Here is a 13164-nt window from a genome sequence, read left to right on the forward strand (position 1 = left end):
CACATATCTGTCTAAAGGCTTTTTAAATAACGCTATTGCATCTACTTTTTCTACCATACCTGACAGCTTGTTCCACACACCTACCACTCTGTGTGAAAATACTTGTCTTGCAAATCTCTTTTAAACTTTCCCCCTCTCACCTTAAAGTTATGCCCTCTAGTACTTGGACATCTCCATTGGGTAAATTATCATCTAAGCCTCTAGGGTAGGGAACCACAGACTTATTGGTCTATGGTTCAAAATTTTCTTTTTTTTTAAGTTTGGAGATAGAACACAGTAACAGGCCCAACGAGCCCACTCCACCCAGTTACACTCATGTGACCAATTAGCCTAAGATGATTTTGAATGTGGGAGGCTTTCATAGCACCCAGAGAAAACCCACAAAGCATGGGGAGAACACAGACATTTGACAAACAGTGACGGAATTGAACCTGTGCTGCTGGTGCTATCATAGTGTTAACTGGCCACTACACTACCATGCAGATCTTTTTTATAACTTTTATCAGGTCTCCCCTCAGTCTCAGGGAAAAAAACAGAAGTTTGTTTAATCTCTCCTTATGGCTGAAACACTCCTAATGAATCTCTTCTGTACCCTCTCCAAAATCTCTACATCCTGCCTGTAGTGCAGCTACCAGAAACATGGGAAGTACAAAATTAAGAAAGAACACCCATCACTTTGCCAGTGGTAAGAGGGATTGGTATTAGTGTTGTTACTGGTATTGGTTTATAAGTGTCACATATACAGGCAGTCCCCAGGTTACAAACGAGTTCCGTTCCTGAGTCCGTCTTTAAGTCGGATTTGTACGTAAGTCAGAACAAGTACATCCAGTATTATTTAGCATCAGTTAGTGAAACGTTTGTCTTAGTATATAGTATATATTTTACTTTTCTATGCCAATATAAAACACATAAGAAACGTATGTATTCCAATAATTAAACCACTGCATTGCTTAGTAATAATTGTAGCTTTCATTGGGGCAGGGCCTTTCACGTGCTCCATTATTCTCACTTTATCCTTTAAAATTGTTCCGATCATTGACCGACTGTAGCCTAACACTTTTCCAATGACCGATGGCGTTTCACCTCTTTCCAAACGCTTTATTATTTCCACTTTATTTTCAATCGTGATCGCTTCCTGTCAACGGAACAGAAACACTGTGGGCGGCGGGTCCCGAGCTCCGCTGGGTCCTAAGGGCAACCGCACTGAATTCCCCGGGTCCGAAAGCCCTGGGTCCCGAGCCCTAAAGTCCACCGCACTGAGACAGGTTAAATGGGACAAGTGGGGGCTGTGCTGGGTTTGGGTATTTGATCATCCACAATATTCCGCGTGGGAATTTAAACTGGAGGTGGCAGTGTTTTTTTTACGAGGTCGAGTTGCGAGCTCAACATCAACCCGGCATGGATAGTACGGGAGTCACTGGATCGACATCAACCTGGCACGGGAACGGTCTGTCACTGGATCGAACTCAGGAAACTCCATTCTCAAGCCCAGCGCTGATCTCACTGCACCACCAGCCGACCGGAACAGTGGGGGGAGGGCAGGATCAGGGTGAATCTTGCTAAGAAAAATTTAAGCCAAATACGAAGTTACACACTCAACACAGTGTCAACAGCAACGACTTAAAATGGCGGATGGCGTCGCGATCCGACTTAAAATGGCGGACGGCGTTCTCCTTCCTCAGTTCTTAAATACGAGTTGTCCGTAAGTCGGACATTCGTAACTCGGGGACTACCTGTACGTTGTTGAAAAGCTTCTCCTGCAGACTGTGACTCTGAAAAGGATTAAAGAACCAGTTATATTATTTTTGGAATATTTCTTCTGGCCTTTCTTTCAAAAATGATAACTCACAAGAAGATACACCAACTCAAATAAGGCCTTACTGTTTTGATGTACGAGATAGCTTCATTCACCCCAACACTGAACTGATACCACAACATATGGACTCATTTTCAAGGACTCCACACTCAATATTATTTGTCTGTTTGTTTGCTTATTATTTTTGTACTTTAGCTGCTTATCTCTGTGTGGTTTTTCATTGATTCTATTGTACTTCTGTGTTCTGTTGTGAATGCCTGCTAGAATTTAAATCTCAGGGCAGTATACAGTAACAGTATGTACTTTTTAAAAATATATATTTTAAATTATTTTTTTAAGAGAATTACATAGAATGAATAGAATAATAGAGTAATGAAAAATAATATCAGCCCTCCCCCCTCCCTTTAACCCTTCCCCCCCTTAACATCCCTATCTAAAAAAAAAAGAAAAAAAAGAGAAAGAAAGAAAGATTGCCTGGATATCGGAAGATCCCCACATGCTCCATGGAGTTCAAAATAGCTTTAGTATATATCTTTTTTTTTCCCAAATAGCTAATAATTTTATCTTCAAAAGACCTATATATTTAATCCTATCTTTTGTAAATAAGGGTGCCAAATTTTCAAGAATATATCATTTTCATCTCTTAAATTATAAGTAATTTTTTCAAGTGGAATGCAGCTAAATATTTCATTATTCCAACGGTCCATAGTTAAGTATGAATCTGATTTCCAAGTAACTGCAATAGCTTTTTTGGCTACTGCCAATGCAATTTTTATAAATTTTTTCTGATATTTATTCAATTTAGGTTTCGGTATTAATCCTTCAATATCGCCTAATAAAAATAATTTGGGTTATGTGGAAGTTGTATTCCAATAATTTGTTCCAGTAAAAGTCTTAAATTTATCCAAAAAGGTTGAATTTTAAAACAAGACCAAGTAGAGTGTAAAAAAGTACCAATTTCTTGATTACATCGAAAACATTGGTCAGATAAATTTGGGTTTAATCTATTTATTTTTTGTGGTGTAATATATAATTGATGTAAAAAATTGTATTGTCAGACATTTATTGTATTTGTCATACTGTCAAGGCATAATCTTGACCAACTTGTTTCTTCAATTTTAATATTCAAATCAGTTTCCCATTTTTGTCTTGACTTATGAATTCCTTGTTTAATTGTCTGTTTTTGAATCAAATTATATATATAAGAAGTAAATTTTTAAATTTTTCCTTTTTGAATTAAAATTTCTATTTCATTAGGCTTCGGCATTAACATTGTTTGACCCAATTTATTTCTTAAATAAGCCCTTAATTCAAAATAACAGAAAAGAGTGTTGTTTGATATTTTATATTTATTCTTTAGTTGATCAAACGACATCAATATACCTCCTTCAAAACAGTCACCTATATATCTAATCCCTTTTTGAAACCAGTTATATAAAAGTTGGTTATCCATTGTAAAAGGAATGAGTCTATTTTGAATTAGGGTTCTCTTTGCTAATAAAGATTTCTTTATCTCATCATCAACATTTATCTTATTCCATAAATCAATTAAATGTTTTAATATAAGAGATTCTTTCTTTTCCCATATCCATTTGGATTCCCATTTATATATAAAATCTTCTGGTATATTTTCTCCTATCTTATCTAACTCTATTCTAATCCATGCCGGTTTTTCTTCATCAAAAAAAGATGCAATAAATCTAAGTTGATTTGCTTTATAATAATTCTTAAAATTTGGGAGTTGTAACCCTCCTGGGTCAAATTTACATGTCAATTTTTCCAATGATATTCTTGCCATCTTACCTTTCCAAAGAAACTTCCTCACACATTTATTCAACTCTTGAAAAAACTTCTGCGGCAGTTGTATTGGTAATGTTTGGAATAAATATTGTAATCTAGGAAATATATTCATTTTTACAGCATTAACTCTACCTACTAATGTTATTGGTAACATCATCCATTTATCAAGATCTTCTTGAATTTTTTTCAATAATGGCAAATAATTTAATTTACATAAATTCTTTATATCATTAACAGTACGTACTTTGATAACAAACTTACTTTGAACTTTTTGCCCACCAGGCAAATGTGTGATGGAAAAATGGAGGGCTATGTGAGAGTGAAGGGTTAGATTGATCTTGAACTAGGTCAAAAGGACAGCAAAGGGCCTGGGCTGTGCTGCACTTTTCGAATATCTATGCTCTATGATTTTTTTTGTCAATTCATTGTAGAACCATCGGGCTCCAAAATCATTCACTACTACTCTGAGCTGGTTTGAAGCTACAGACTCATTTTCAAGGACCCTTTACAACTCGTGTGTCAGACTTTTGTTTTTTGCATTATCAGTTTCTATTTATGTATAGTTTTTGTAAAATTCTATTGTGTTTCTTTTTGTTTGTCAATATCTGGAAGAGAATGAATCCCAAGGTAGCACATGGTGACATACAGTTACTTTGATAATAAATTTGCTTTGAACTTTGAGCTTCCTGAACAGCCCTGTCTCCCTGCCTGATCTTTGAACTATCCATTACTTTACTGCTGAATTATATTTGGATTTTCCTCTCCTTTATAGCAGAAGCATTCAAGAAAACATGAACCCGGAGGAGGAAGTGGATGAGTTTCTGGGACGAGCAATCGATGCCAGAAGCATAGATCGGCTGCGTTCCGAGCACGTGCGGAAGTTCCTCCTAACCTTCAGGAAGCCGGAGTTAGAAAAGAAGGTGAGTGTTGATGTTGTCCGGCTATCCCAGTCCGACCAAGGGGCAAGAGCAGCACAGATACATAAACGGTAGTGCAATTCTTCCTCATTCTGTGGTACAGTTATATCTCCATAAGACATGGGAGAAAAATGAGGCCATTCGGCCCATTGAGTCTGCCCTGCCATTCCATCATGGCTGATCTATTATCCCTCTCAACCCCATTCTCCTGCCTCTCCCTGTAACTTTTGATGCTTTCACTAAATCAAGAAACTATCATAGAAACATAGAAAACATGCAGTACAATACAGGCTCTTCGGCCCACAAAGCTGTGCCAAACATGTCTGTAGTGTTCTCGCACAGGTGAACTCTGAACTAAACACCAAGCATAAACCAATCAATGAGGCGGGTCCCAGTAAGATTAACCGTTTACTGTTCACTCTTCCACATTAACGTATGGTGAAAACTGTTGATAAAACAATACAAAATATATACAGTATTTGTTTCCTTCTTGACATCACATTTACATCATAAATACTTGCAAAAGTAAAACTACAACAACTATATTACATTAAAGTGCAACATACAGTCAGAATCTACCTACGCCATTGACTGGCTTTAAACACACTTCAACACAAACTATCCGCAACTCTTTAAATAACAAAAAAACATAAACTTCATCAACCGTCATTACTTTTAACAGAATCAGCATTAACATTTTTAATTCAACATATCGATTATCTCATGAACTTACGGCGTTGCTTCACTAATGTTTCTAGTGCGTGGAAAGAAAACTTTTCTCGCGCTGATTCTGCACACATAAGCCCCTCCTTCCTGTTTCTCCAAACCGGTATTTTCCCACAAGACGCGGTGAAACCGGGTGTGACGTCATCGCATGCCGCGATATATCACAGACAACGAATTTACTTTAAACAACTTTAACTTTAACTAGAAAACGATAACAAACGAATTACTAAAGCGAAAATATAATAAACTAAACAAATGCCTTAAAGGCAACACAATGTCCCTACTTTAGAAATTACCTATCAACCTCCACTTTCAATGTACTCAATGCCTCGGCCTCCACAGCTGTCCGTGGTAATGAAAACCACAGATTCACCAGCCTCTGGCTAAAGAAATTCCTCCTCAATTCTGTTCTAAAAGGACAACTTTCTATTCTGAGCTGTGCCTTCTGGTCCTCGACTCTGCCACTGTTAAAAACATCCTTTGCATGTCCACCCTATCTAGGTTTTTCAATAATTTTTGTATGTTTTAATAAGATTCTAATCTCCAGCAAGTACAGGCCCAGTCATCAAATGCTCCTCATATGTTAACCTCTTCATTTTCAGAACCACTCTTGTGAACCTCCTCTGGACCCTCTCCAATACCAGCACATTGTTTTTAGATGTGGGGCCCAAATGTGGTCTAGCTAATATCTTATAAAGCCTCAGCACTATAACCATATTCTTACGTTCTAGTCCTCTCAAAATGAATGCTAACATTGCATTTGCTTTCCTTACTATCAACTCAGCATGCAAGTTAATCTTTACGAAGTCCTGAACAGGGACTTCACTCCTAAGTACCTTTGCACATCCAATTTCTGAATATGCTTTCCATTTAGAAAATAGTGGACACCTTTATTCCCTACACTGTATTCCATCTACCACTTTTTTACCCAATCTCCTAATATGACCAAGTGTTTCTGCACACCCTCTGCTTCGTCAACACTACCTGCTCCTCCCCTGTATTTGTATCATTTGCAAAGCTGGCCCTAATCTCTGAGGGCTTGGTCTCCTGGCCATAACCCTAATGCATATAGTTCTAGAGACAGCACCACTCATATAAGGAGCAGAAACTCACACAAAATGTTGGATGAACTCAGCAGGTCAGGCTGCATCTATGGAAGGGAAAACAGAGCCAACATTTTGGCCAATACCCGTCATCTGGACTGGAAAGGTAGTGTCAGAGACAGAATGAGAAGATGGGCGGAGGGGTAGGGGTACATGCTGGGAGGTGATGGGTTAAAGGGAGGAGTACATGCTGGGAGGTGATGGGTTAAAGGTGAGGAGTACATGCTGGGAGGTGATGGATTGAAGGGGAGGAGTACATGCTGGGAGGTGATGGGTTAAAGGTGAGTACATGCTGGTAGGTGATGGGTTAAAGGTGAGGAGTACATGCTAGGAGGTGATGGGTTGAAGGGGAGGAGTACATGCTGGGAGGTGATGGGTTAAAGGTGAGTACATGCTGGGAGGTGATAGGTTAAAGGTGAGTACATGCCGGGAGGTGATGGGTTAAAGGTGAGGAGTACATGCTGGGAGGTGATGGGTTGAAGGGGAGGAGTACATGCTGGGAGGTGATGGGTTAATCCAGGTTAAGGGGAAGGTGGTTGGGTGGGGTGTGGATGGTGATAGGTGGAAGAGGTAAAACACTTCTTGCAAGTTGTGCTAAAAATAATTCTAAGAAGGTGGTTGTGAATGTGAAACTATGAATTAGACTTGGGTGTATTATCACTAACAAGAAATCTTGCAACAGTATTACAGTGCAAAAACATTAAGTTATCATAAGTTACAAAAGTAATGTGTAAAATAGCGTTCATGGGTTCATGCACCATTCAGAAATCTAATAGTGGAGAGGAAGAAGTTGTCGCTTGAAGAAGTTGAATGTGGGTCTTCAGGTTCCTGTACCTGTGCCTGATGGAAGTAATGTGAAAAGGGAATGTCCCAGAGGTGAGGGCCCTTCATGATGGGTGCCACCTCGAGAAGATGTACGCAGTAGTGGGAAGGTTTGTGTCCATGATGGCCGAGTCTACAACCCTCTGCATCTTCTTTCAATCCTGTGGATTGAAGCCTTCATACCAACCTTGTAGATTTGTGATGCAACCAATCAAAATTCTCTCCCCTGTACATCTGTAGGACATTTTATGAGTCAAATCTCCTCAAAATCCAAATGAAGTAGTGCCACTGGCGTGCATCAGAGTGTGGGAGCCAGGAAGGATCTCTGAGATGCTGACAGTTGGGAACTTGAAGCTGCTCACTGCTGACCCCTTGATGAGGATGGGTGTGTGTTCTCCTAACTTCCCCTTCCTGAAGTCCACAATCAGCTCCTTGGTCTTGCTGACTTTGAGTGCAAAGTTGTTCTGACACCACTCAACCAGCCAATCTTCCCCAATCCTGTATCCCTCCTTGTTGCCATTAAAGATTCTGCCAACAGCAGTGTCACCGATGAATTTATAAATGGCATTTGAAGATGAATGGGAGGGGAATGGGTCGAGGTGCAAATGTTTCTCCAAAGATACAACTCCGATGAGATGCTGAGGGTTGGTCTTGAGGGAGGGGAGTGTGAAGGTAGAAGACAACTGCAGGAGAGAGATAGGCAGGAAACACAAAGGACACACGTGCTGGATTCTGGTAAGTATAGGAGGTGAGAGTGGGAACCTTTAAAGGAAAGGTGAATGGCAGACGGAGTCTAGGCCTCTGCTCCATAGTTGAAGGCTAGTGATGTGGACATGGCATGAAGGATGTCCAAGGATGTTGGTTAGTTGGTCCTGGGATCAGATGACCATGCGAGCAACAGGCATGAGAGCTGGTGAGTCAGCGAACCTGAACTTTGAGCCCTGGAGCTTAGGGTCCCCTAGTCTGGAGATTGATACTGAAGATTTGAGGGGGAACATCTGAATCTGATGTAGATTTGAGGGGGAACATCTGAATCATGTAGATTTGAGGAAAAACATCTGAATCCGATGTAGATTTGAGGGGGAACACTTGGATCTGATGTAGATTTGAAAGGGAACCTGTAGGTGAACTATGTATGTAGCAGCTGGATGGGATCAGGAGGGGGAGGGTGATGAAGGTAGAGGAACTAAGCATCCTTTGTCAAAGACCCCCATCATCCAGGCCAAGTCTCTTCTTGCTACTACTATCAAGCAGGAGGTACTGGACTCTTAGGTCTCACACTACCAGGTTCAGGAACAACCATCCAGGTTCAACCATCAGGCTTCTGAACCAGTGTGGATAGTTTCATTTGCCTCAAAATGAAATGATTCCACAATCTACACACTCAATGACAAAAACTTATGTTTTATTTTTTTATGTGTTATTGTTATTTTCTTGTATTTGCGGTCTGTCTTCTTTTGCGCACTGATTGTCAGTCTGTGTGCAGCTTTTCATTCATTCTATAGTATTTATTTGATCTACTGTGAATGCCTGCAAGAAAATGAATCTCAGGGTAGTATTTGTGATGTATATGCTTTGATTATAAATGTAGATTGAACTTTGAACACTGTGAATCTCTGAACACCCTCCCTCTTTTCCTTGCAGTATTCCAAGGAGGTGGATGACCGATTTGGTGCCTACGTGGCCTGTGCTTGCTTGGTCTTCCTCTTCATCTGTTCTATTCAGATCATCATCATTCCACAGTAAGTCGCTGTGCTAGTTGTCCTTAATTTGAGAGTTTGCACAGTAACCTCCTGTCTCCTCACTGGGAGGAATTGATTGGGGTGAGGCGGGGGTGGGAATGTCAAGGGAGAGAGGGTTGGTTTGTCTGTCCTTTGACAACATGGCCTTTTGTGGACAAGGATCTGGAAATTCCACAATCCATGTTTGGACCTGAGACCGTTCATCAGGACTGGAAAGGAGAAGCCAGAAAGTTTTGGCCTCTTCCACCTTTCTTCTAATCCTGATGAAATGTTTTGGCCTGAAACGTTGACTATTCACTATTCCCCTTCACAGATACTGCTTGACCTGCTGAGTTCCTCCAGCATTTTGTGTGTGTATTGCTCTGGATTTCCAGCATCTGCAGAATCTCTGGAAAAACACCGGCCTTCTGGCAGCCAGGACTTCCTGTCACCCAGGACCAGATGGAAGTTAAGACATTGTTGGAGGAACTCAGAGGGTAGAGCAGCATCTGTGGGAGTAAAGGAATTGTTAATGTTTTGTGCCGAAACCCTGCCACAGGACCGAGTGGATGGGGGAGATGGCCGTTCTAAAGAGGAGAAGCGGAGTGAGAAAGGATTCTGAGGTGATTGGTGGGCAGAAGAGGGGTGTAAGGTGACTGGCATACTGAGCAACATAGAGGAGGGGATGAAGGGTGGAGTATAGAGTCATACAGCACATGTGCAGACCCTCCAGCCTATGTGTTCAATGCCAAACTATTGTTCCTCCTAGTCCCATCGACAATATCCCTCACATCCATGTGCCTGTCAAAGCCTCCCTTCAATGTTGAAATCAAAACCACATCCACTACTTCCTCTGGCATCTCATTCCACACTCACCATCCTCTGAGTGAAGATGTTCCCCCTCAGGTTCCCCTTAAACATTTCACCTTTCACCCTTAACCTATGAGCAGTAGTTGTAGTCTTATCCAACCTCAGTGGAGAAAACCTGATTGCATTTGCCCTATCTATACACCTCTTAAGTTTGCATACCTCTATCAAATCTCCCCGTATTCTCCTCCACTCCAGGGAATAAAGTCTGACTATTTAACCTTTCCCTATCACTCATGTCCTCAAGTTCTGGCAATATCATTGTAAATTTTCTCTTTACTCTTTCAATCTTATTGATTCCTTTCCTGTATGTAGGTGGCCAGAACTACACACAATACTCCAAGTTGGAGTCTAGAGGGAAATGGACCAGCCATGAAAAGGTGGAGCAGACTCACTGGGCAATTGTCCTAATTCTGCTCCTATATCTTATGGCCAAACCAACATCTAATACAACTTCAACATAACATCCCAACTCCTGTACTCAGGCTTTGATTTATGAAAGCAAATGTGCCAAAGCCACCTTTGCAACATTTTGTATCTGTAACAGCATTTTCAATGAATGATGTACCTGTATTCCCAGATCCCTTTGTTCTACCACACTCCTCAGTCCCCTACCATTCCCTCTATAAATTCTCTGTGAATTGGAGATGGTGGCAGGTGAATGATAGATGGAAACCAACAAAGAGTGAGGAAAGAGGATCAATAGAAAAAGCAGCAGATGGAGCAAGATTAAGGGAGGGGAGTGTGAAGATAGGAGGCAGCTGCTGGAGGGAGATGATCAGGAACACAAAGGCCACAAGTGCTGGATACCGATTAGTGAAGGAAGTGAGAATGGGAATGATGAAGGGAGAGGTGTAAGGCAAGCAGAGTCAGATACAAATAGGAGAGGGAAATCTGTCAGGGAATTACCTACATAATGGGTGTATGGAACCGGGGGGGGGGGGGGGAATCTGTCAGTGAATTACATACACAATGGGTGGGTGGAATGTGGAAGGGGGGAATCTGTCAGTGAATTACATACATAATGGGTGGGTGGAATGTGGAAGGGGGGAATCTGTCAGGGAATTACATACATAATGGGTGGGTGGAACCGGGGAGGGGGGAATCTGTCAGTGAATTACATACATAATGGGTGTGTGGAACCGGGCGGGGGGGGGGAATCTGTCAGCGAATTACATACATAATGGGTGGGTGGAACCGGGGAGGGGAGGAATCTGTCAGTGAATTACATACATAATGGGTGGGTGGAACCGGGGAGGGGGGGGGAATCTATCAGTGAATTACATACATAATGGGTGTTTGGAACCGGGGAGGGGGGAATCTATCAGTGAATTACATACATAATGGGTGTGTGGAACCGGGGAGGGGGGGGAATCTGTCAGTGAATTACATACATAATGGGTGTGTGGAACTGGGGAGGGGGGGAATCTGTCAGTGAATTACATACATAATGGGTAGGTGGAACCCGGGAGGGCAGGAATCTGTCAGTGAATTACATTCATAATGGGTGGGTGGAACCCGGGAGGGCAGGAATCTGTCAGTGAATTACATACATAATGGGTGGGTGGAACCGGGGAGGAGGGAATCTGTCAGTGAATTACCTACATAATGGGTGTGTGGAACGTGGAAGGGGGGAATCTGTCAGTGAATTACATACATAATGGGTGGGTGGAACCCGGGAGGGCAGGAATCTGTCAGTGAATTACATACATAATGGGTAGGTGGAACCCGGGAGGGCAGGAATCTGTCAGTGAATTACATACATAATGGGTGTGTGGAACCGGGGAGGGGAGAATCTGTCAGTGAATTACATACATAATGGGTGGGTGGAACCCGGGAGGGCAGGAATCTGTCAGTGAATTACATACATAATGGGTGTGTGGAACCGGGGAGGAGGGAATCTGTCAGTGAATTACCTACATAATGGGTGTGTGGAACTGGGAAGGGGGGGAATCTGTCAGTGAATTACATTCATAATGGGTGTTTGGAACTGGGGAGGAGGGAATCTGTCAGGGAATTACATTCATAATGGGTGTTTGGAACTGGGGAGGAGGGAATCTGTCAGAGAATTACATACATAATGGGTGGGTGGAACCGGGGAGGGGGGAATCTGTCAATGAATTACCTACATCATGGGTGTGTGGAACTGGGGAGGGGGGGGGGAATCTGTCAGTGAATTACATACATAATGGGTAGGTGGAACCCGGGAGGGCAGGAATCTGTCAGTGAATTACATACATAATGGGTGGGTGGAACCTGGGAGGGGAGGAATCTATCAGTGAATTACATACATAATGGGTGTTTGGAACTGGGGAGGAGGGAATCTGTCAGTGAATTACATACATAATGGGTAGGTGGAACCCGGGAGGGCAGGAATCTGTCAGTGAATTACATACATAATGGGTGGGTGGAACCTGGGAGGGGAGGAATCTATCAGTGAATTACATACATAATGGGTGTTTGGAACTGGGGAGGAGGGAATCTGTCAGTGAATTACATACATAATGGGTAGGTGGAACCCGGGAGGGCAGGAATCTGTCAGTGAATTACATACATAATGGGTGGGTGGAACCTGGGAGGGGGGGAATCTATCAGTGAATTACATACATAATGGGTGGGTGGAACCCGGGAGGGCAGGAATCTGTCAGTGAATTACATACATAATGGGTGTGTGGAACCGGGGAGGGGGGGGAATCTGTCAGTGAATTACATACATAATGGGTAGGTGGAACCCGGGAGGGCAGGAATCTGTCAGTGAATTACATACATAATGGGTGGGTGGAACCTGGGAGGGGAGGAATCTATCAGTGAATTACATACATAATGGGTGTTTGGAACTGGGGAGGAGGGAATCTGTCAGTGAATTACATACATAATGGGTAGGTGGAACCCGGGAGGGCAGGAATCTGTCAGTGAATTACATACATAATGGGTGGGTGGAACCTGGGAGGGGAGGAATCTATCAGTGAATTACATACATAATGGGTGTTTGGAACTGGGGAGGAGGGAATCTGTCAGTGAATTACATACATAATGGGTAGGTGGAACCCGGGAGGGCAGGAATCTGTCAGTGAATTACATACATAATGGGTGGGTGGAACCTGGGAGGGGGGGAATCTGTCAGTGAATTACATACATAATGGGTGGGTGGAACCCGGGAGGGCAGGAATCTGTCAGTGAATTACATACATAATGGGTGTGTGGAACCGGGGAGGGGGGGGAATCTGTCAGTGAATTACATACATAATGGGTGGGTGGAACCGGGGAGGGGGGGGAATCTGTCAGTGAATTACATACATAATGGGTGGGTGGAACCGGGGAGGGGGGGAATCTGTCAGTGAATTACATACATAATGGGTGTGTGGAACCGGGGAGGGGGGGAATCTGTCAGT

General features: G+C 42.4%; 1 protein-coding gene across 1 annotated transcript in view; it reads left to right on the forward strand.

Moving 5' to 3' along the window:
• The window catches only part of adcy5 (adenylate cyclase 5), a 416408-nt gene that overhangs the window by 317510 nt on the left and 85734 nt on the right, over nt 1-13164 (forward strand). Inside the window, exons 11-12 of the mRNA XM_073046122.1 lie at nt 4389-4536; nt 8829-8926. Coding sequence (XP_072902223.1) covers nt 4389-4536; nt 8829-8926 — 246 coding nt within the window. The remainder of the gene's footprint in view (nt 1-4388; nt 4537-8828; nt 8927-13164) is intronic.

Source organism: Hemitrygon akajei, chromosome 5 (genome assembly GCF_048418815.1).
Source record: "Hemitrygon akajei chromosome 5, sHemAka1.3, whole genome shotgun sequence".
NCBI classification, from domain to species: Eukaryota; Metazoa; Chordata; class Chondrichthyes; order Myliobatiformes; family Dasyatidae; genus Hemitrygon; species Hemitrygon akajei.